This window comes from Lepisosteus platostomus, chromosome 8 (genome assembly GCF_059453375.1).
Source record: "Lepisosteus platostomus isolate fLepPlt1 chromosome 8, fLepPlt1.hap1, whole genome shotgun sequence".
Classification (NCBI taxonomy): Eukaryota; Metazoa; Chordata; class Actinopteri; order Semionotiformes; family Lepisosteidae; genus Lepisosteus; species Lepisosteus platostomus.
Window position 1 is genome coordinate 39688782 of NC_142618.1, and position 23311 is coordinate 39712092.

At 35.9% G+C, this 23311-nt stretch overlaps 1 protein-coding gene across 2 annotated transcripts; it reads right to left on the bottom strand.

Moving 5' to 3' along the window:
• Window positions 1-404: 404 nt before the first annotated feature.
• On the bottom strand, window positions 405-21594 carry pitrm1 (pitrilysin metallopeptidase 1). 2 transcript variants are annotated; one of them, XR_015940933.1, is made up of 28 exons: window positions 21374-21594; window positions 20831-20933; window positions 20236-20342; window positions 19529-19680; window positions 19091-19205; window positions 18799-18895; window positions 18190-18350; window positions 17825-17951; window positions 17037-17125; window positions 15274-15402; window positions 13699-13812; window positions 13493-13589; window positions 13049-13183; window positions 12486-12624; window positions 12045-12161; window positions 11697-11826; window positions 9919-10039; window positions 9191-9267; window positions 8440-8605; window positions 7039-7139; window positions 5350-5470; window positions 4466-4525; window positions 3589-3701; window positions 3180-3305; window positions 2551-2696; window positions 1869-1971; window positions 732-944; window positions 405-670 (listed from the first exon to the last, which is right to left on the bottom strand). XR_015940933.1 is itself a non-coding variant. In XM_088643390.1 (27 exons), the coding sequence occupies exons 1-27, from the start codon at window positions 21418-21420 to the stop codon at window positions 851-853; spliced, it is 3087 nt and encodes a 1028-aa protein (XP_088499516.1). In that variant the 5' UTR covers window positions 21421-21594; the 3' UTR covers window positions 405-850. The 2 variants fall into 2 exon arrangements, 1 of the variants encoding a protein (XP_088499516.1); XM_088643390.1 differs by having other exon boundaries at window positions 405-944.
• Between the last annotated feature and the right edge of the window lie 1717 nt (window positions 21595-23311).

Here is a 23311-nt window from a genome sequence, read left to right on the forward strand (position 1 = left end):
CACGTTTCACACTAATTTACCATGTAAACTAAGACTGGGCACACGAAGTCATTTTTAACTACCAAATTAGAAATAATGTTATGTAGATCTATAGATCTATTATGTAGTTATATAGTTTATAAACTCAACCAAGTATAATTTCAGTACAATTTTCAAGAAAAAGGACTGTTCATAGTATAGTTAGTGGCAAATCGATCCGTACTAAAAAATGTTGGGAAAACCTATCAAATTATCAAAACACGCAATTGTAATCATTATACAATCACTGGCTGAGGTCAAGATAGACATGGGAATCAACAGTTTTAAAGGAAAAGCTGTAAAATTGTAGGAAGGTAGAAAATTGTGTAATGTTGAGCATACTATTTTCTTTGAAAGTAAATACACACCTAGCCAAAAAGAAAACATGATTTTAAGTTAAGCGTTTATTGGGTAAACATTTCAATTATTTTAATAATTTACAGAAAAAAATATTCTAAAATTGTTACAAGAAACTCCTTGAATACATATTCTTTATATTCCTACCTGTTAAATATTCTGTTGCGCATGTGAATTTAGGTTGGTTTGCAGCAACTATTTGTGAAACATAATACTGTGGAAGTATTTTATCAGTCTTTCATGATGAACCTAGACTTTTTGGGACCTCACAATACAATATACAACGTTTTATCTCCTCACCCCTTCTTTCCTGTCATGGATTAACTTCCAGCTTGCTGACCTAAAAAATAATTCACCATTAAAAAACTTCAGTGAAGTAACGGAATGTTATTGCTGTAATATTTCTGAACATTTTCTGTCAGTTGAAACTTTTTATTACATAGAAACTCATGATCTTGATGGTTGTAATGGAAACTTATCTAACGACCCAGGATGGGTCCTTGTTGATTGTTTCATTTTCAGGTCCAAGGATTGCTATTCCATGTGTTCTCTGTCCAATTCCAAGATACCTGAAAATATAATAAAAGAGATCACATTTTCTTATTTTGTCTTAAAGGGCAAACAAAGTGCAATAATCAAATTTAACTTTATCCAAATGCAATTCAGAACATACTGTATTGTCATTCCATATTTGCATTAACCCAAAACACTGCAGTTAAGCTGCACTGCCAAACTCAAGACAGTCTCTCAGTGTAGCACTCTCTCAAGAGACACAAAATATGTTTCTAGCCAAGAAACAGCAATGAGGCAGTCTCCTAAATCAATAGGTGGTCAATGTTCTGCATTCAGAAACTGACTCATCAGTCCGATTCCGAACAATTTTGATTGTTACTGACCACGTTTGGTGAGTTTCTGAACCTCCAACAACAATTATACTGCACACGGTGCAGTCAACACTAGTTGTCAGAACTCACCCCCCTTCCCCTTTACTGAAGGAGGAGACGGGGAGCTGCTACAAAGGCAAAGATGGAGTGAGGGAGGGATGAAAAACCAAAATTATTAATGCATATTACAATAAATTCATATATCTGACCACTTTTGTCCCATGTGTCAGTCCAAGATTAAAATATGAGTTTGTCCCCAGACTCTACATTACCTCACAAAGCATCAGTTAAAGTGCTGCACCTTCTTGTATTAAAGGAAAACGCCTTTTCTGGCACAAGTGGTTAAACACAAAGGACTTGTTTTTCAGACATTTATGAGACACCGGGGAACATACAATTATAATACAGTACCAATATGTTCTGAACTGCAGTTTGTACTCATTTGTTTTGCACTAGTTTTCCAGTTTTCCCCTTTAACATACTACACTGCTCATTTCCTTGCTTTCACAGATAAAATAGTTAAGTCTATTTTGACTGTTTCTAAATACACATGGGTGGGTACATACCCTTAACTATATACCCTTTAAAAATCTTTAAAAATATACAGACCTGTTAGCCACATCAGTCAGGCTTTTGTGTGTAACAGCGAAGAGCTGTTCTCTGTGCTTCTGCTTCAGCTCATCAGTGATACCACACAGGAATCGATTCATACCTAAAACATAAAATTTACAAACATCTGAGCTGTTCTAATCTGTCTCTCGTAGTATATCAGTAATTCACAATGCTGTCAGACCCAAATAAAAATTCTGTAGTTAAGACATTTCCAAAATCCTCAGCATTGGACATTTCACTAGCTGTCCTATAAACTTCTGTACTTCCACTTCACATCTCCAGAAAATAAAAAAAGATGGGAGAATAAAAACACTCAAATTTACTGCTGAGGATGAAGGACTGCAATAATCCAAGTGTCATGAACCTTAAGAATACACAGTAATGCTGTGCAATGTTTCCTGTCAGTTTGCTAACAACGCTGATCAGATTAGAAGCTTTCAGATAAACAAAATCAGGAAGTTTGAGTGATATGTGATGCACAGTAGATAACCGGTACTGTATGGTTGATGTACAAATGCCAATTCAGAAGGCTACATGAGGCTGTTAATGAAGCAGATTAATTTAAAGCTATTTATACCTTTCAAGAAACATTTGTATGACATGTATGTTTTAAGATTTGGAGAATTTGCAGTCCCTCATTTTTTATTTTATTACACTTTGGCGAGAGCGGACTTTTTACCTTTGTCTGAAGGTGCTATAGGAGCATCGACAGCAGAAAAGACTGACAATTTCGCTTCATCAATGTCCTGTTGAGTGAATTTTCCCGCCTTTGCCCACTCTACTCCATTTCTGAAGGCAGCAAGTGTTTGCACAGAGTTTGGGTCCCTACAAATGATAAAGTTACTTGAATTAAAAAATTGCTTTCCTGTTCGTAAGATCAGAACAGATGATTATCATTAAATATAAAGAATTAATTATAACAATGTTTGGCATAGGATAAATGCTATTATTTCCTTTAAGAAGTGCATTTTAAAGTGATAAGTCATTAGACAGCAACTACTGAAAATAGGATTTGATAATAGGTTCAAATACAAGGTTACAAAAAATATGAAGTGTTTCACTTTAGTTTATTTTCAGTCTTCATCTTTGTCCAAAATCTTTGTCATTGACTCCACAAGGGCCTTTGCAAGCTTTCCAAGTTCTCATTGTTCTTAATTATTAAGTTGTTTTTTTCAAATTTAGGTTACATTTTCCTCTCCCTGTTTATATATTTTAGACTTTGAGGTATACAACTGCTAATATTTGTTGTGTTTTTCTCCTGTATACTGTATATACATATTTAAATTAAGCATCATCAATAAATCATACCTGTATGAATAGAAGGCAAATAAACCTCCGTGACCCATCTTTGCACCCCCTCCATAAGACCCTCCTTTCTCTCGGATTTCTCCATGAAGGAACTTCGCCGTCATCAGCCGAGCAAGTATACAGAGACTGGGAACAAACAGGCTTTAGCTGTTAATCTACTCTCCCAATACATTATCATATAGTATCTTGAAAAATACCTGCTAGAACAGACACTTTACTCAAAAATCAAAACTAGTAAGAGAGTTATTACATTTTTTCAACAAAACATTTTTTTACAACTAAAAGAACAAGAATTGTATACAAATGTGGTTAACAGCAATTACTTTCGCTTTGATTTAAGTGATGAAAGAATTTGGTGATAATTCCTGTTTTGTGTGCTATGGTATAATTACACGGAGGTGTGTTTCACCTGGCATAGTCCTGGTGAGTATAAGGAACAGTTCGGACACATTCGCTCACGTGGTTCACAGGGAAGGGAAGCTGAAAATAGGTTTTCATCTGGCAGGGCTTGAAGGTTGGATCCTGCAAAGATGAAGTACGAAATACCCTCAGCTATTTTCATTTTATTCTGCTATACATGAGAGTATTTTAAATTCATTATTAACTTGTAAATAAAACAAATTATTAATACAATTAAAACAAAAAGATGCATGACACTTTTTGCAGCTTGTATTTTGATATCGGAATTATCTTTAAAAACACTTGGGACAGAAAAGACAGTTTTTTTTCATTTATAGTCAAGTAATTTGATAATGGTGAATATTTAGTACAATATTATATTCATATATAAAGTATGAATATAAAGTATTCAGATCCTTTCTATAATGTCCCATTGTGTAAAACATGGATACAGTATACCTTTTTATTCAATTCAATATTTTATTCAAAACATGCTCAAACAGAAGACGTCTAAAGGTAAGATATTTACCAGTAGGTGTCAATAAAAACTAAACAAAAAACTGAAATATTGTCAATTACTTAACTATTCAAATCCATGAACTCAATATTTGGTGGAGGCATTTTTGGCAACCTTTACAGCCAGAAGTCTTTGCATAATCTCTACCAACTTCACACATCAGCTTCATGCAGTCTTTGCCCATTCTTCCTGGCAGATTTGCTCTTCCAGATTATCAACAGGATTAAGTAAGTGAAAGAGCAAATCTTTGGACTATGAGAGTAAACTGGATTACCCACGTGGACACGGGAAGAAGATGCCAGTCCTATACAGAAGGCATGATGCAAATTAATTCTTCATTAGTACATGTGGTCCATGTGCCATTACTTACAGAAATAAGCTTTCTGCTAGCACCTGATCCAGAAGAGGAAGCCAAGGGATCCAGAGCTTTCTGTGGAAACAAACATCAGAAATAGAGCCATCACTGACAAAGTTCTCTACTCATTGGTCACAGACAAAGGAAAACTAAGATTTTTGTTCAGATGGAAACAAACATTATACTTGCATAACTCTGAAGAGTGAACATCACTCTGAACATCACTTAACAACAAAACACCAAAAAAAGCTACATTATATCAAAGGAGTGCCTCTTTTTTGGAATGACTTTGAAATGTAAACACCAGAAATTTTAAGGCATAGTACAAATTTGACAAAAGACAATAGTATTGATCACTGTTTACACTGAGGAATTAAGCTTTCAAAATTAACAACAGTGACAAAATCACTTGCGCAACTACAATGGTCTCCACAATGACCATTCTGGCCATCTTTAAATCAAAATGACAATTCTTTTATGGATTAAAATGGAATTAAAACCCTCGATAACAAGAGATAAACTATGTAATTTCCAAAATACACTGTAAGGTTAATAAATTATCTTTTAGTTAACCATTAAGTCAATTGACAAAAGATTCTTATTTACGTCGATGACAATTTACCACAGCAATCTGACAGAAGCACCCCTACCAAACCCTAAGTGATATGAGCCCATGACCCTCCTAACCTGTAACAATGCGTCTACATTCAAGTTCTTTTGACAGTTTTCCACTTACTCGAACGCAGTTGTAAGCACTTGCAAATTTAAACACAGAATTTAATATAAACAAGAACCCCCTTCTTGAACAAAGTTAAAATGTACTGTTATTAACACATTTTCAGATAAAACACAATACAGACTTTAGAAACCTGAAGACCAAGTAAACTTGAAATTTCTACCTCAATGACATTGGGTCGGACTGTTTTACGATCTTTCTTCTTTCTCGCAATAGTGCCCATGAGTTTCTCAACCTCCGTAGCTGCTTCCGACACCTTCTGTGGAGTGGCATTCACTGCACACCTGGCAAAGAGGCAGGACATCTCCTCATGTCACACAACAGGACCAGTACCCAGAAGTACAGGAACAGCAAAGAGAAAACGTTTGCTTTACAGTCAAGCTATTTATATTTGCCTACATGAAATTAAGATGAATAAGTGCAATATACTTTTTAATTCAGGTAATGCCAATATATTTGATCATATTAGATTAAAATAACACTTTGTTTAATCCACTCATTTCAAGTGACCATAAAATAAGTACCAGAAGTTACATTCACTTTATGTAAGCTTTCAAGAGTTTTAAAATCAAGTAATGAAGTTGAGGTAATGACTGCATGAAACGATCTATTAAGCTCACTGGTCTGTGCAATCATTTGAGATATTTTACTGCAGCTACTGTGTTCTTCCCTATTCTTGGAGTGTTCTGATTTACTGTTTTATTCAGCATATAAGAAGAACATCCAATTGGATTTAAAGCTGGAGAGTGCCATTCTAGGATTTTCCACTTTTTATCCTGATAAACTTCTTGGATGCACTGAATATTGTTATGGCCATTTTTTTCCATGCTTCATGATTTGCTCAAAAGTACAAAGACCAGTCAGAAATGTTTTGGAACAAAATTCTATAGACAGAACAGACCAAGCTAAACCTTTACCATAGTGATGGAAAGATTAAAGTATGGAGAAAGAAAATAATAATAATTAATAATTCCTTACTTATATAGTGCTTATCTGGACACTACACTCAGAGGAAGAGAGCAGAAATATGAACCAATAATAATTATTATTATTAATAACATTTATTAATTGCTTACACTTATATAGCACTTTTCTGGACACTCCACTCAAAGCACTTTACAGGTAATGGGGACTCCCCTCCACCACCACTAATGTGCAGCATCCACCTGGATGATGCGAAGGCAGCCATAGTGCGCCAGAACGCTCACCACACATCAGCTATCAGTGGGGAGGAGAACAGAATGATGAAGTCAATTCGCAGATGGGGATAAGGAGGCCATGACCGGTAAAGGGCAGGGCGAAATTTGGCCAGGGCCCTCGATTTTTAATGACAACAGGGAGTCAGGACCTCACTTTTACGTCTCATCCAAAGGCTGACCACGTAAAGCTGCATCGTGTGAGAGTGAGTAAATTGCATGTCTACTGTATCTGAAATTAAGCTACCGGAAAATCTTAATTACTACTTACCAATATTAGTACTCCAATAAATTCAGAACAAATCTGAAATATTTAGCTTCTCAAACAACAATAGTGAATAACCTTAAAATTCAAGGTAATAATACTTAAGATCTCTAACACTATGTAAAGATAAATTATATTTCAATGTAGGGAATGAAATCTATGATTTATACCGGTAAATTGTGATTTTTAAGCACAAATTACAGGGGAGAGAAGGCAACAAGCATTTTGATTGATGATGCTTACAAACCCAGAAGTCACTTATACAGTACCACTTGTTACTTATAAAATATGCCTTCTGATTTGTGAATGTTGTTAAAAACAAGTTGAGAGCTTATGGACAGCACTATGCCTGGGTCACTCATTATCCATCAACATGAGCACTTGTCCTCACCTCATATTCTCTGGGGAGAGAAGGTGTTTCTTAATTCTTGGCAGCTTGCGCAGTACTGCGGTGAGGTCTGCCATCTCTGTAATTCTCTTCATAAATTTTACCTTAAAAAGATTTATGGGTTTCTGTGAGTAGAGTGACTAATTTTTCAATAAAACAGTTGTGCTCCATGAGCTAAAACTCGTATCTTAGCACGAACAATTACATTACAGGTTAATACAAGGAGCTGCATCAGTCTGTGAGCTGCAAAGGAACACAGAGCTTAATTCCACTCTGAAAAGAAAAAAAGATGTTTAATCTGTGAAAACTTCTTGGGTATGTGGGGAAAATGGAGAGAACAGGAATATGAGGATAAGGTGAACAAGAAAGAATGTAAAAATAGGTAAAATTTCAGGTGAAGAGTGATAGGATGGAATCTGTAAATATTTGGAGAGATTTCAAATATAGTCAATTTTGTGTTGAAGAGGAAGGAAAGGGCGAATTAGAAATGGATTCTGGTTGTGGAAATCCTCATTGGGTTTTCAAAGCTGTCAATATCCTATGAAGAATATTCAAAAACTATAAGAGACTGCATTTAACCTCTCCCGTTTTCTTTTTTTTGTTTATGTAACAAATTTAAATTCCAAAACATGGTATGCAGTTTTTGTTCACTGACAGGCTCCTCACCCGAGCCAGAAACAGACCTCAGTACACCCTCAGGACAACTAAGGAAGAACCCAGAATGGGATTCCACAATTCCTTCTCTTCTGCCCCAACAACCTTTCTACTCATTCTCAGGGTCACCGAACAAATTCTTTCCATTTCACAGCTCTTACACTTTTTTACCAGACCCCCCACTTGCCTCACACCAGTGACCAACTCCCACCATAGTCTTCTTGTACAAATATCAAGCTTCTTCAGAGTATCAGAGTAGCAGGGGAGCCAGAGCCTATCCCAGCAAACAGAGAGCACATGGCAGGGTATACCAGGGACAGTCCATCGGAGGACAGATACACAGACACACACACTGGCTCCTAGGGTCAATTTCCACAGAAGCCAATTAACCCACCAGTATGTTTTTGGACTCTGGAGAGGAACCGGAATATCTTGGGGAAACCCAGGTGCCCCAGATCTGGAATTGAATTCAGGACCCCAGCACTGCTAACCACTGTTAACGTACCACAAATGTATGAAAAATAACGAACTACTATTACAGATGACAAAATGCTTCATTTTGTCAAGAAACCATCCAAAGTATTTGGATGTTATATTTGAGCTATTTCTATACAGAATTCTGTTCATTATAATATTTATTGCCCTCTTTGAATTTTAGATGTTTTAATTGATTTTAATAAGGTCACAGAAGCTGACTGCATTCGTGCAGCAGTTCATTCTAGAGGTCTATGTGTGTTTAGCTGTCCTCACCTGGTGCATGCCATCAAATGTTTCCTGCAGTTCTCCAGCAGATGTTAGGGTCCTACCAGCTCTGATCATGGCATACAGGTGTCCAGAATAAGAAACTCCGTTAGAGAGCTCCTGAGCTGCCATCATTACCAGGACCCGTAAATGTTCTTCATTATCAAAGTGGGCACTGAAAGAGAAAGACCAGCTGGATGTGAACTTAATTTCTTTACAGATAACTTGAAGGCAGTGATCAATGAAGCATACTGGTAGTTTCTTCCAAACCAGGGCACATTTATTTAAAAGCAAATTTAAAATGTTTATTCAGTAGTTCACTGTGGACCATACACCCAAACAAAATGACATAAGATGGACACTAGACAGACTGAGCAATAATATAAACCTCAAAACTGTAGGTTCTTTATGAAAATAGTTTAACTGTACCTTTGATAATTATGCAAATAATATGCAATTATAAAGGAACAGGTAAAGGTATATTCCATACTGAAAAGATAAGAAAGGAAACACAACTTTTCAGCTATGGAGCCTACTTCCACAGCTGAAACGTTGTGTTTTCTTTCTTCTCTTTTCAGCACGGAATAAACCTTTTCTTCTTCCTTGACGATTGCATATTATTTGCATAATTATCAATTAGTAATTAGTAATGCACAACCATCACTTGTTCCTTTGCAGCCTACTTGAACTACATATGCAATTGTATATTCAAATAATAACTGTGAAAAATAATGTATTACAAAGAAAAGTATAAAGTAACCTGTTGAATATATCACCCCAGAGATTCAGCATATCAGGAAGGTTTCTCTCCAAGCACAAAGAAGTGAGAAGAATTCCCTGGAAAGCAGGGTGAAAAACAAGATCACAAAAGGTCAAGTGTTTAAAAGCAGTACATGGCCAGGCTGACATTTTTAAAACATCAAGTAGATAGCTGCATCAGCATGCGAAGGCTGCAAAGGAACAAGTTAAGGTTTATTCCATGCTGAAAAAAGAAAAGAAACACAACGTTTCTGCTGCGGAGCCTCCACACCTGAAGAAGGCTCCACAGCCAAAAGGTTGTGTTTCTTTCTTGTCTTTTCAGAATGGAATAAACCTTTATGTATTTCTTTGCAGCCAATGCATGCTGACGCAGCTACCTACTAGAACTACTTCAGCTTACTTCTGCTGCAACCCACTGTGCCTTCCTCTAAATCTTTTTCTAGATCTCTTCGTCGTTCCTTCTCCTCCTCCCTGTGCTACTTGCCCTCACAGCGATCTGTTCCAAGACCAGGCTTTCTAATCTAATCACCTCCTATTCCTTTACAGATATCATCACATGCGAAGAAGGCTCCACAGCCAAAACGTTGTTTCTTTTATTCTCTTTTCAACATAGAATAAACCTTTACTCGTTCCATTTTTAAAACATCTCTACTTGTGAAGTAATGTAGAAGTGTGATTTCAAAGGTGATGTGTGGACTGATGTGTGATGGACTGTATTTTTCCAAATACCTGCTCATACATATCTAGGTCAGTGCAGTCAGGGATAACTTGTGGAGTAACAGACATTCCCCCAGTCTTCAGTTCAATTTGCTGAGCCTGTTGTCTATAGTCCAGAGCACCACAACCCATTCTGAAAGGAATGAGAAAACAATCAGATTGCTTCCTATGCATAAAATTAAATTTTCATAAAACTCTACATTATTACTGATTGTGAAAACCTATACAACACAAGCAAAGTTTCTCAACTTTTCATGAATTGAAATGGCTTTGTACTAATGTAATAATGTACTTTGCACCGCATCCATAAGTGTTGAGAAATAAAATGTATCTGGAAATAGGATTTAAATATCAATCCTTTGCAACCAGCAATTAAAAGGTTAGAAGAATGTAAAAGTAAAGAATATAGGTATACTTTAATATGAAATGGATAGCTTTCAACAGGTTTGGAAAAAAGAGCAGAAAACAGTCTCAAGGTTCAGAGTCCCATTTTGGGCCAGAGCCAAAAAACCACAAAGGATATATAGGTGTACAGAGACTAAACAGATCACTAAAGTAATGAGAAAATAGACCAAAAGCTCATAAAAGGTTAACATCAGTTATTGTGAACTTTATTCTGAAACTCAAATGAAACCACTGCAAGTAACCTAAAACAGGAGACTGATGCTCATGCATGTAAATATTAATTATGATTAGAGTAGATGAGTCCTATTCAAGTTACACTCTTAGGATGCACCTTAATACATTTGACACATCAGCAGACACTACATTACAATACTCAAACCTAGAAAAGACAAAAGGATGCATGAACTTTTCTGCATGAGACTGGGAAATATGAATGCATACAAGTAATGTTACAGAGATGGAATGGATGGATTCAATTTCAACTGTATTTTGATGGTTCCAAGACCATCAAGGCAAATAAGGTAGATGCAGTTTTGGAGTTTGCAAGGAAACACAATCAGTGTAACATTGACCTTGTCAAGAGTTAAGATGTGAAACATTTTGTTGAATCCAATATAATCTAAGCATCTGAGGCAGATAGTGCTTAATTAATATAAGGATTCATTAAATATAAATTTGGGTGTCAACAGCATACAGCAGAAATGAAAATAACGCCATACCTACAAAGATTCAAAACAAATGGTAAAATACAGATACTAAAAATAATGGGTTCTCATCAATGAGAAAATGGCCAATTTTATCAATGATCTATCAATGAGATTCTCTACTCTACTATTTAGAACCTCAACATTTTATGATGAGTTTCAGTACCATGTGAACCCAGCTTGAAATTGTTCATACAATGTGTCTGAATTGAGTTTGCAACTGAACAGCAAGCCTGTTCAAGTCGGCTTGCCAAAAATATTATATAACAAGCTGGATGTTAATTATTGAGCAATTAAGTATTATTGTGGATACATTTAAATTTAAGACTTCTTTAACAGATAAGAACTGTTAGTTTAAAGGTCAATCTTGATCTGGATTCGCTAATGACATGCTTAACAGTGAAATGAAAAATTAAACTGGAAATAGGATCCAAGGATCATGTAGTGGATTTGTTTGTAGTGATCATTTCAGATAAACTAATCTCCAAAGTACTAAGTACTCTCAGAAGTGGAAACATGAAATACTATCCTACCTCTGATATGGAAAAATACATTAGTAAATAAAATAGTGTCTAAATTAAGAACATCATCACCACAGCTTCACATTTAGCATACAACCTTGTGTATATATATAGAAATATAAGTGTTTTATACTGTAATTGTTTTATTTCCCACACTTACTTAGTAATGACATTGCAGAAGAGAGGGACATAAATTTTGAGATCCTCAGGAAGGGTGTTGAGGCTGCACATTGCCCTGAAATACACCATGCCATTGGTAGGCTGGGCACAGTACTGCACTGGAACCTCACCTGCAGGAGTAATGTTACACCAGAAGTTTTAATATATGATAAATTACTGTCTGAAACTATATCAATGTGGAATATATTAATCAATATTTAGATTTGTTGTAGACTTTAAAAATGTCTAGTTATCAGTCTGAGAATGCATTTTCTTTAGATTTTCAAAAATGAGATTTCTGTTCATATACAGTACATGTCTCACTGAGGTTTTGTCCTCAAAGATTTACCTGCACTTCCCATCTCTACAGGAGTCCCTGGGATGGTTGGCTGAATGTCGGATACTTTCAAACTGGGAAGGCAAGATGCATCTTGTGAAGTACTCTGAAGAGATAACAACTGCAAACCTGGGAGAATAAAATACTGTATGAACTGCAAAGCGTGAGATATACCTAATCAGTATCACAATGAAATAGGAGTGGCAACATTCAGCCACTTAAAAGCCATTATAATACAATATACAATTTGAATGGTTAAATAGTAAAACAACTTTTTACCAAATGTAAAGGAACTGCCATTGCTTTGAATCTCATGAAAGTACTTATAAAAAACGGTATTATTGTTACAAACTGAACACATCTCTACTTACAAACTGAATACATCTCTACTTTCATATAATAACCAAATAAACTGTTGGCCTGTACTTAGACATTCAGCAGCAAATTCCTTACCCTTTTCATATATTTCCTTCTTGTCACTCTCAGACAGTCTCTCCACCTTTTGCTGTAGTTTTTCTCCCTCAGCTTTAGCCTGCTTTTCAAAGTACAACTCATCTGGACTCATGGATAGTGTCAGGTTGTGTGTATTGTCCTGAGGGGGGGATTAGACAAGGTCACAGACAAGGTTTGACAAGGTCACAGCAGAGGCACGTTGTTCTGAAATATCGACACACATCTAATTAACAATACCTTAAGTGGTCAAAATGTTGACTTCTGCAAATCTGACACGATATAAAATAGAAGGAGGCTACTCAACACATCTTTTTGTTTGGTTGCTAGTAAGCATATCCAGACGTTTCTTAAAAGAAGGCACTGTATCAGCGTCAACAACATGGCTGGGTAACTTCTTCCAGACGCCCATAACACTTCAGGCAAACAATGGTAGCTAACTGCTCCATGGATCCCCTCCTACAGTGTCTTGAAGTAACATATTGCATCTGCTTCAATAACACTGCTGGACAACAGTAGAAGCTAGTAGAAGTAGCTAGTGTAACAGAAATAAGAAAAAGTATTACCTTAAAGTATTGTTTTACTTTTTGCTGAAGAAAGTGAGGATTATCCTTTAGGCATTGTCTAAATCTGGACACTTGGTCACTGATTTTTAAGACTTCCACTGGGTCTCCATCATGATTCCAAGATGTAGCAATAAACTGAATTGTAAATAAGGGAAAAAGAAAAGAAAAATAAATAAACAACACCCTTTAAAAATACTGTTACAATAAACGACTATAAAATGCAAACTGTCATCTACTGCTTTTATGTTTTCGTAAACCAGTGTAATTATGATAGGCCTCTCTCTACAGTGTCCTATAAACCACAGCTATAGGGTTACTTAAGTCTGTAAAGTTTAGGTCAGGCAGAAAACCTTTCACTTACATATTTTTACTTCCACCATCCACACCTTTACAACAGTCAAATTACACTCATTCCACAATTAACACCCCAAGATAATTACTTACTGAAGCCAGAGCCAGTCCAAAACTAGTGGACTGATGCTTCATCTGGATTTCAATTTTATGAAGAAGGGCTTCTATTCTTTCCTCCTCAAATCCATTGCTTAGCATTGAAATGGAAAGAAAAACATGACAGCATTCATGTAAGTAAACGTTTTATGTGAGATAATGGCTTACATGTTTATTTAAATAGAGTGGTATATCTTACTTACTCTATGATCTCATCGAATGTTTGGCTGATTATTTGTCTAACTTTTTCAATGTCTTTTTCAGCAATTCCCTGCAATCCTACACTGAAGGAGGCCTCCTTAGTGCTTCCATTATATCTGAAAGGGAAAAAAGTATATATTGCATAAGCTCAGATCCTATAGGTTTTGGAATACCACTATGATAAAAATTAAACCCACATTCTATAATAAACACACAGCAATACCTGCAAATATATATGAAATTTTTTTATACATTATGTACAGTATACAGTAAGTATTTTTTACATAAACTAATATGCCCTAATAATCCCCATCTATGAATTGTCTTCATTACTCTGCTCTCCTCCCCACTGATAGCTGATGTGTGGTGAGCGTTCTGGTGCACTATGGCTGCCGTCGCATCATCCAGGTGGATGCTGCTCATTGGTGGTGGTGGAGGGGTGTCCCCATTAGCTGTAAAGCACTTTGAGTGGAGTATCCAGAAAAGCGCTATATAAGTGTAACCAATTATTATTATTAAAATGTAAACCAAGGAGCCAAACACTGCTTTACCACTGCTTTTTTACCTCTACAAAATTTATAAAGACTCACTCCATTACTATGCTTACTTCCACAAAAGGCATGTATTACTGATGTTTCTTCTATTATTTATTGTTCAGATAGAATTGTAACACTGCAAAATAAAATATGCTTATTAGTATTGACTACTCTACTCCTTGTACACTGCATCTCCAACAACTCTTCCTTCAAACAAATTGTGCAGATAACATCGCCCTTGTAGGTCTCATAACTAATGAGGATGAAACCTGCGACACACTTTGAAAAAATTAAAAAACAAAACTCACTACACATCACTTTTTCAGAAGTTTAAAATAAAAAATAATTTTAACTGTCGTATTCACGATGAAAATCTGGATAAAAAGAACATTTGTGGGATTTTGTAGTGCTATTTATTAGTCTCATGTTTAAAATAATTTGATAGAAATTATTTTTAATTTTTTTTTTTTTACACACACTTGACAACACTCCAGTGTGCAGCAGCACGTGGTTGGGAAATTTAAGTCTTCACTGTGCCACTTGACAGTGTTATAGAGCAGTGTAGTCCTGCATTTGATAATATGGAAAAAATAAGACTACCACAATGACCATGGCTACCTGCCTACAGACACCTTGTTTTCAAGAAGGCTGCATGTACCAAGCCAATTGAAGCCGACACCACTGATTCAGGAATCACTGGATAGAATCTTTAGATCAATAATCTACTAACAAGATGGATGGGCTAAATGGCCTGTTCTTGTTTGCATACTCTTGATTTAGCACTGAAGCACTTGAGAGCAGGCCATTAACATACAGTCTGATACAAATTGTGATTTAAACAATACAAATTCTTGTAGACCATTGAAAAATGTAAATAGGATTATAATATTAGGAAATTATTATTCTGAATGTCTGGTTGTCATTAAAGTGTAATCTGTGAACTCCTGGAAATTAAGTAGACTACTTTTAAACATACAATGCATACAGAATCGTGTTCCACATTGTCTGACATATTCATTTTGAATATTATTTTTAGCATACCCCACAACAGGAGAGAAATGTGTTCCAAACTTCGGCTCAATTAGGGCTTTGTAGAATGGCGAGTTAGGTCCAGAAACCATCAGGGAAGACAGAAGATTCAATGTAAAAGCTTCAAAGGTATCTGTAATGCTAAACATTATAATTCCTCATTACTTTCACATATAATTGATATCCGGCAAAGACAAAACCTTATTACCTGAAATAGCAAATTAATTACACCATATAATCATTATGTTTTGAATGCTTGGGGCCCCCTGGGCCTTGCTCAGGGGCCCAACGGAGTAGGATTCCTCTGCCGGCTGCGGGATTTGAACCGGCAACCTTCCAGCCACAGGCGCAGATCCTTAGGCACAGAGCCACTGCTCCGCCCCATGTAAGTGAATGAGTAGCCAAAAGATCAGCTTTTTTTGGGGGGGGGGGGGGGCTTTACAGTGAAGTCATTTGTATTTTAAATAAACACAATTTCAGTTTTTATTTTGGGTAATTCCATAGCTGATTTGGTTCATCTTTGCTTATGAAGTAACCACTGATGGCCACTGCAGAATGAATTCTAAAGTTTGCAGAACCTTTTTTTATGCTTATGTAGAAGAAAATGTTACCAAACTTATTGAGCGGCTTGGTAATGATCCAAGGCATACAGTACAGCCAAGGTAACCTAGGAATTCACCATGAGAACAAAATAAAAATCTTAGGTCAAACGTACAGATTTCAATACAAATGAGCATGTAAAATACATGCTCAAGTCAGAACACCCCAAGAAAGGGGAAGAACTTGGTGTAGCTAAAGCAAAGGCTTGGCAAAGCATCCCAAATATTGCACAAAGTTTGGCGAGCTCAGTGGATCAGACTTCATACATTTATTGCCTCAAAAGAACATGCAACAAAATACTGACTTTTTTACATTCGGAAATGTACTGCACTTAATGTGAATGAGTACACTTATGTGTCAGTTATGGTCATATGAAATCCCTGGATTGAAAACAAAGTATGTTGTTTTATTCTAAAATAATCAAATGCATGCAATTAATTAATCAAAAATAAAATGTATATAATACTGTAATTAACATTCATATTAATCTCATGATCACAAATATAAATTGCTTAACTGAAAGAATAAGTTTTGACCTTGCTGTCTCACTACTTTTGGAAGACACTGTATGTTGCAGTTGCATGTCATTTCTCATTTTCTCAGGCACAGTAGCGAGCAAATGTATTCATAAACTGTAAAAATGATCTGTAGCATGTAAACCAATATTCCATATTGATGTACTGTATATCTAAATTAGCATAACAATGGAAATCAACATTCAATGAGTCTTTTATACAGAACCTCTTCCTTGGCCCCAGGTTATGCAGTCCAAGATTTTATTAGGTTATATATAAATGTTTTAGTATATAATGTGAAAACTCATCAATAACACCAATGTTTATGTTTGCTTAACCTTTCGATCATTAAGTCTGATGCAGGCTTTATATTGTTATCCAAGTGTAAAGCTGATTTGTCACGAAACCTGAGCTTTGCAACAGAAGGTAGCAGTTCGTGGCTACAGTTTTCCTATCAGTTTTCATTTACCTCTATACAGACGAGTCTCTTGAAACCCACATTTCACTTTGATGAGCTATTGGCTGTTACGTCACACTTTCCATTCTGTCTACGTTAGGAAATCTTAAATGTTTACATCTTCTTACTAAAAAGAATAGCTCGTGCTTTGTGTAGACTTGTGTACCACAGAGATGTACAAGTGTACATCCTCATCGACTTACTCTCCCAGGAGGAAGCTCACACACACAGTGCTCTGTTTGGTAGGATCAGGAGCTAGGGCATCCACGCCACACGTCACATGGTCCTCCCTCTACAAAAAGAGGAAAGGATCATCAATGAAGTGGAAGCCGGACAAAAAGTGGACAGAAGACAAAAACAAAGGATGACTGATGACTAATGTAAAAACAATGTAAAATACATCTGATGTACAAAATTATAGGTAGCCATCTGTGTCTTTACGAAGTCAAAACCCAGCAGGCTTTATTGGTCACCCTGAAATCGTCAATTCCTGAATACTTGCAACAATTTTGTTCTCACCACTTAAGCGATTTAATATTTCAATTAGACTGCCTAAAGATCATTTGTAATGAAAATATCTATACCCTAACCTAACTTACTGAATTGAACAAAATTCATGTCTTTGTAAACTTTTTTAATATACTATAAAATCTACTACACTGTACTCTCGAAGACTAGGATGGCCAACCCTTCATTTAATGATGTGGATGTGTTATACAACTTTCTGTGTATTCGTAGGTGTAATAGTAAGCTAAAAAATCAGAATATAACTGCTGCCTATAGGAATTTCATCTAGTCCTTCACTGTTCTGTCGGCCTTTGATTTTATCAATTCAAATTGATATTAGGATAGATTAGCCAGGAGCTACTTCAAAACATAACTTCTTGGAATCATATTGTTAACACTGAATACCATAACGTTTTAGACATTTATATATACTCACTACTTCTTTTTTTAATAATGATGATACTGCTAAAGCTGATGGACTCACCGAATTGTTCCAGCGAGGCTGTGGAGGGACAGCAGTGTTTGGCTCAGTACGCTGAAATCTGGAGAGTGCCTCCTCATGAATTTGTTTTAAGTGCTGCTCCAGAGGCAGATCTCCATAGGTGAAAAACCTGAGTGATACATACAAACAAAACCTTTGTAATTAATTAAAATACTTTTAACAAAAATCTGTACACACTGGGTCCTTCATATATACTGCAAGTACAAAAACATGTAATGGTCTGATTAAACCTGTGAAGCATTTTATTTCACTGAAACCATTTAACAATGCAATTTTTCTGATTTCTTCAAAGCTTTAACATTTTAAAAATGTTTTTCTAAAGATAAGATTCCAATAATAACAATTACCTTGCATTGCTTGGATGATAGTGTGTTGCATGGAACTGTTTCAACTGCTCCCAAGAAAGGTCAAGGATGGCCAGTGGCTCCCCACCGGAGACCACTGAGTAAGTGTGGTCAGGGAAGAGCTTATTTTGGAGGTGCTGAGCATACAGACTCTCATTATCTGACTTGAAAGGAAAAGTATATTTTAATTTACACTCTTGGATACACTCTGCTTCCACATGGTGTGTATTAAATGTACAAAAAAAAAGCAATTATAGACTTTAGTTAATATGTACAGATAAAGGATTTTCAATTTTTTATAGAAAATATTTTAAGATGTCATCGTTTTAAAAGCAACAGCATTTACAGAATACTAGAGAGAAGTACAGTTACTATTTATAGTGGATTTTTTTTTCTTTGCCAACGCTATTAGAACAATTTCACAAATGGATTTGAGACTGTTCATATTACTATTATTTTTCAGGAAATTAATTACACATGTACATTATAAATAATTATAAAATAAAACTGGAAGGAAGATTAATTTTTCATGTAGGATGTTTTGAATAAAAATACAAAAAAGAATATGTTGCCAAAGAGAAAACAAAAAAAGTACAATGAACTATAACTTACAAATGCACCCTTCATTTCATTAAAAACCACTCCTTTAAAAACTAAATGAGACTTTGGATCTGTGGGATTTTCATTTTCAAGTCTCCAGCCTTCTTGCCTGTTAAAAATAATATTAAATTAAATAACATTATATATGGTACCTCTACAATTAAAGCATAAAACAACAATATTGCAATTTTATAATGTATTACTGCTGACTCAAAACAGAAGTAAAGCCTGTATAAAACTGAAAAAAAATCACAGATTTTAGTGAGCTCATCATTATTTAAAAGGACATCCGTGAAACACATACCAAAAATCCAGTTCTCGAAGTTGAGGGAAAAATACAGCATCCAGATACACAGAAAGGAGATTCTGAAAGTCTTTGCTATTTTGTGTGGAAAATGGATACATCGTGTAATCACTAGCTGAAAAAGAAGAATAGACACCACGAGTACTGTATACATGATCACTCACATCCATGGTCTTTACTTACACACCTAAACTGACCCAATTTCAAAAGGACAATTAGATCACTGAGTAAATGAAAATGCCCTATGTTCTAGCCCCAAATAGCATTCAAGTCAGATATGAATGGTAAGGATGTATTATTTTTTAATTGTGGAAAAATGAGTTTCAACCACTGGCTAATCACATGATAATAATAAAATAAGTTTTTCCTGCAAATACGGGTTTAAAAAAAAAACTGTTGTATCAGTTGTGCATCCATACTTCCATTCACACTACAAACCTGTGAAAGCATTCATGAATGTGGACAAAGATCGGTTCAGCATTTTGAAGAAGGGATCCCTGCAGGGGTATTTCTCAGAGCCACATAGTACTGTGTGCTCTAGAATATGGGGCACGCCAGTGCTGTCCATTGGTGTTGTCCTAAACTGAACACTGTGAAAGACAATTCAATGATTATGACTCAAATCACTGACAGAAATGCAGAAAAATAAGGGGCTTTACATTCATTGTGCAAAACAAGACAGAAATTCTGAGATGAAAAACTGAAGAACATAATTGCATAATGCTGTACAAAAGCAGGATTGAAGGTTGAAAAAAGAAAAGCACCTTATTTTTTCCTTTGGACACACCAGAAAAAGGCTACAGACCTGAATTAGTTTCTGCGTTGAACTTTTCTCTGTGTAATTGATCTAATCTTTTTCCTTTATACCTCACATGCTGATGAAGCTTTATGCTAATTTGTTTTTAAAGTAAAGTTAAATTACTAAGTAAGGCCTCGATTAAAAAAAAGCAATTAGATCCACAGACCCAAAATTAATTACAAAACCTGCACTTGATTGCAGGTTTCTAATGTCAAATCGTCAAACAATAGACTAGGCACTGAAATTCATGGACAGGTCAAAGATTTAATTTAAACTAAAATCTAACTACATACTTTTCTACAATCTCCTTTCTTCCCTCTAATATTTTCTACAGTACAACTTTTACCTGAAAAGATTGTTGGAGTCATCTCTTGCTACATGAAGGTACTGAGCTCCAGTATCGTCATGGGTCAGTTTGACAGCAGTGAGAAACAAGTCAGGAACGGCTGTTACCTACAGTATTAGACAGACAAAGACCAAAACCACATGAATTAATCTAATATGACAAGACAGAAAATCCACTATTAATTGTGCAGGTTATCCTTCTTAAATGTGGACTGTGAGAGTTACACTGATGCAAAACTCAATACAAAGCTTTGTTTCAATGTCAAAAGTCACTGATAAACTAACACAGCCCCCCCCTTCCTTAAAGACAATGACGAATTAAGTATTAAATGGCTACTGGAGACCGACTGTATTAGGTTTATAACTTTTTGACTGAAGAACGTGCTGTCGTCAAAACCACAGTAAATACCATTTAGATCCAGAAGATGTATTTTGTCCAAGGTCATACTCAAGGTAACTCAAGTCTAGCTCTTTGGAAAATGTAAAAACACTGATTCAATGTAGCTTTAATATTAAGACTCATACGTACTGTACGGCTGTAAAATGAAGAGATCGTTCTGTGAGGTGCATACAGAATTGAATTAGCACAGCTCTACCTGTTTAACTGTGAAACCGTGGATTTTCTCTCCCCCTTCATACTGGAGTGCTCTTTCTGTGGCGGAGCTGCTGTTGTATCTCCACGTCCTCTGACCAAAAAACCTTAATTTTTTAAAAGCGAATATTCAAAAACTGTGCTGCACGTGTTGCATTACATTTTCTAAAACGCACTGAAAGGGGTCTGCGGCCTTGAGTGGACACATGTACAGTATGGTAAAGGGAAAAACGAGCTGTATATATAATCAGTGATTTTTTAAAAATTAACAAGTACAGTACAACTGAAGTGATAACTGATCGTTGTCAATTTAAATATCAAACGGGCATTTTCTAAGACATGAATAAAGTCTTTCACACATCAGCAGCTGACGTAAACGTTCTACCTCGTGAAAAATGACACTGTATTCAGAAAAGCTGAGTCACGCTGGGGTTTGCACATTAAAATACAAAGTTACATACAGTAGCGTTAAGATTACATTTTCTCGCTAACACCGGCACGGCTAATAATGCTGTCGGGGAAAAAAAAAATATTGCTTGGTCCCTACCTTAAATATCTAAGCTTCTTTACCACAGCTGACGTTTGCCTCAGCATTTTGCAATCGTTCAGATACCCACCGATAAACCACTAAACACAGATGCAGTTATCTTAACACAAACACGTTGCAAATATAACACTTCATTCCGTTTTAAAAAAACATTCGAGCTCTCATAATCCACGCCTCTCTGTCATGTTGCAATGAAACACATGTATTATCTTAGTAATGCCACTTCCCATTGGCTCAAGGATGCAAGTACGGCAAAGCAGATTGGCCAAACTTCCTGAACGCCCTGCTAAGTAAAAAGTGCTCATGTACAGCAGCTAGAGTTTGAGAACGAGCTGCGCTCGATAGGGCTTAGAACCAATCAGAAACTGTCCATACTATGCCGGCGTACTAAGAAGTTTTCAATTGTTTTAAATTTACATTTAAGAAACACGAAACAAAGATAAAATGGATTAGCAATCAACGAGGTGAACCTTATGGTCGTAATTTATTCGCGTTTTTAAAATTTCCTATTTTTTAAACGTATTTATAAATTGCATTTGCAGTTTTCAGATCAAATGATTTTAGAAAATAATACTGTATATAGGTTTTTATTTCCAAAGCACCTTAGAATTATTGCATTTATATAAAACAACTATAACTTGAACTAAACTAAAATTGCAATCATATCCAACAACAAAAAATGTTTTTCTATCATATAATTTCCCATTTCTCCTTTTGGTGACCCAGGTGCTTTGGTTGACATAGGCATTCCTCATGTAAGTCATAAAATGTCTAAAATGCTCATATGCTAAGATTGAATAGAAGTATTGAATGCTGGTTTTAAAAACTATCAAAATTAATAGCTGCATGAAAAAGTTAAAAATGGCATGAATTCACTTGAGGTGACTACAATATTAGTTGGCTAGACAGACAATATTGAAAAAGTGCTTTATGTAGGACTGTATGTCAAAAATAAGAACCACAGAAAATTAAATAAGATTAAGTGGTATGGCAGTGGTTTGGAAGTTTTGTTCAATGGTTTGCCCAATAAAGACACAATCATCTGTGATCTGCCATAGACAGGTGCTTAATTGTGGAGATTGCATGGAGAGACACAATCAATATGGCAAAAACCATTAACAAGTACTAGTAGTGGTATTGAGCGCTGCTCTTCCTTATTGATTACAAATAATATATCACAGTTAGCAGTTCCACAAGATACTGTGTAGGAGTTCAAGTAGAGCTATGTTGTCTAAAATCCATGGATGGCACAACAACAGGAGAAGATATACTGTAGTAAAAACATTTATTAACCATTTAGAGGAAAGATTAATTAAATGGCATGACATGTGGATTGTTTTGACACAATCAAGATCTTTTTTTTTATTAGAGGGTTCTACAGCAGTGCTGATAGATATTAGCTAAAACAGGAAAAGAGAAAGTAGAGGAAGAATCTCCTGCTGAAGGAAAAACTGTACTGTAGCACTGAAGCTGCTGAAAAGCAGTACAAAGATTTTCAGAGAAGAACAGTATAGCCCACCTCACCTCACTCTTGAGTAAAAGTTCCTTAGAGAGGGGAGGTGAGGGAGGGCCTGTCCCTGCAAGGAGCAGGAAGTCTGGTCACCTGTGACCTGAGATATCCTGGAGCTGTGGGAGATGCAGCACTTGTCACCAAGACCTGAAATAGATTCTGTACTTTGGCCCAAATCTCCACAATAGAAGGGGCATGATGAACTGAAAAGGTCCTGCTGGCCTGAACTTTCAGGTGAGAAGGGACATGATGGAGTAGCACTGCCTCCCTGGTCTAAGCCACTGGGGGGAGGAAACAGACAAAAGTCTGCTATTTTCATGGCCTGAACTCTCAGAAAGGGCAGGGGACAACAGTGTACAGTTGTCACCATGGCTGAAAGGTCTTGAAAGGGTAGTTAGAGCAGAGCTAGGATGGATGTCTGTCCCTTA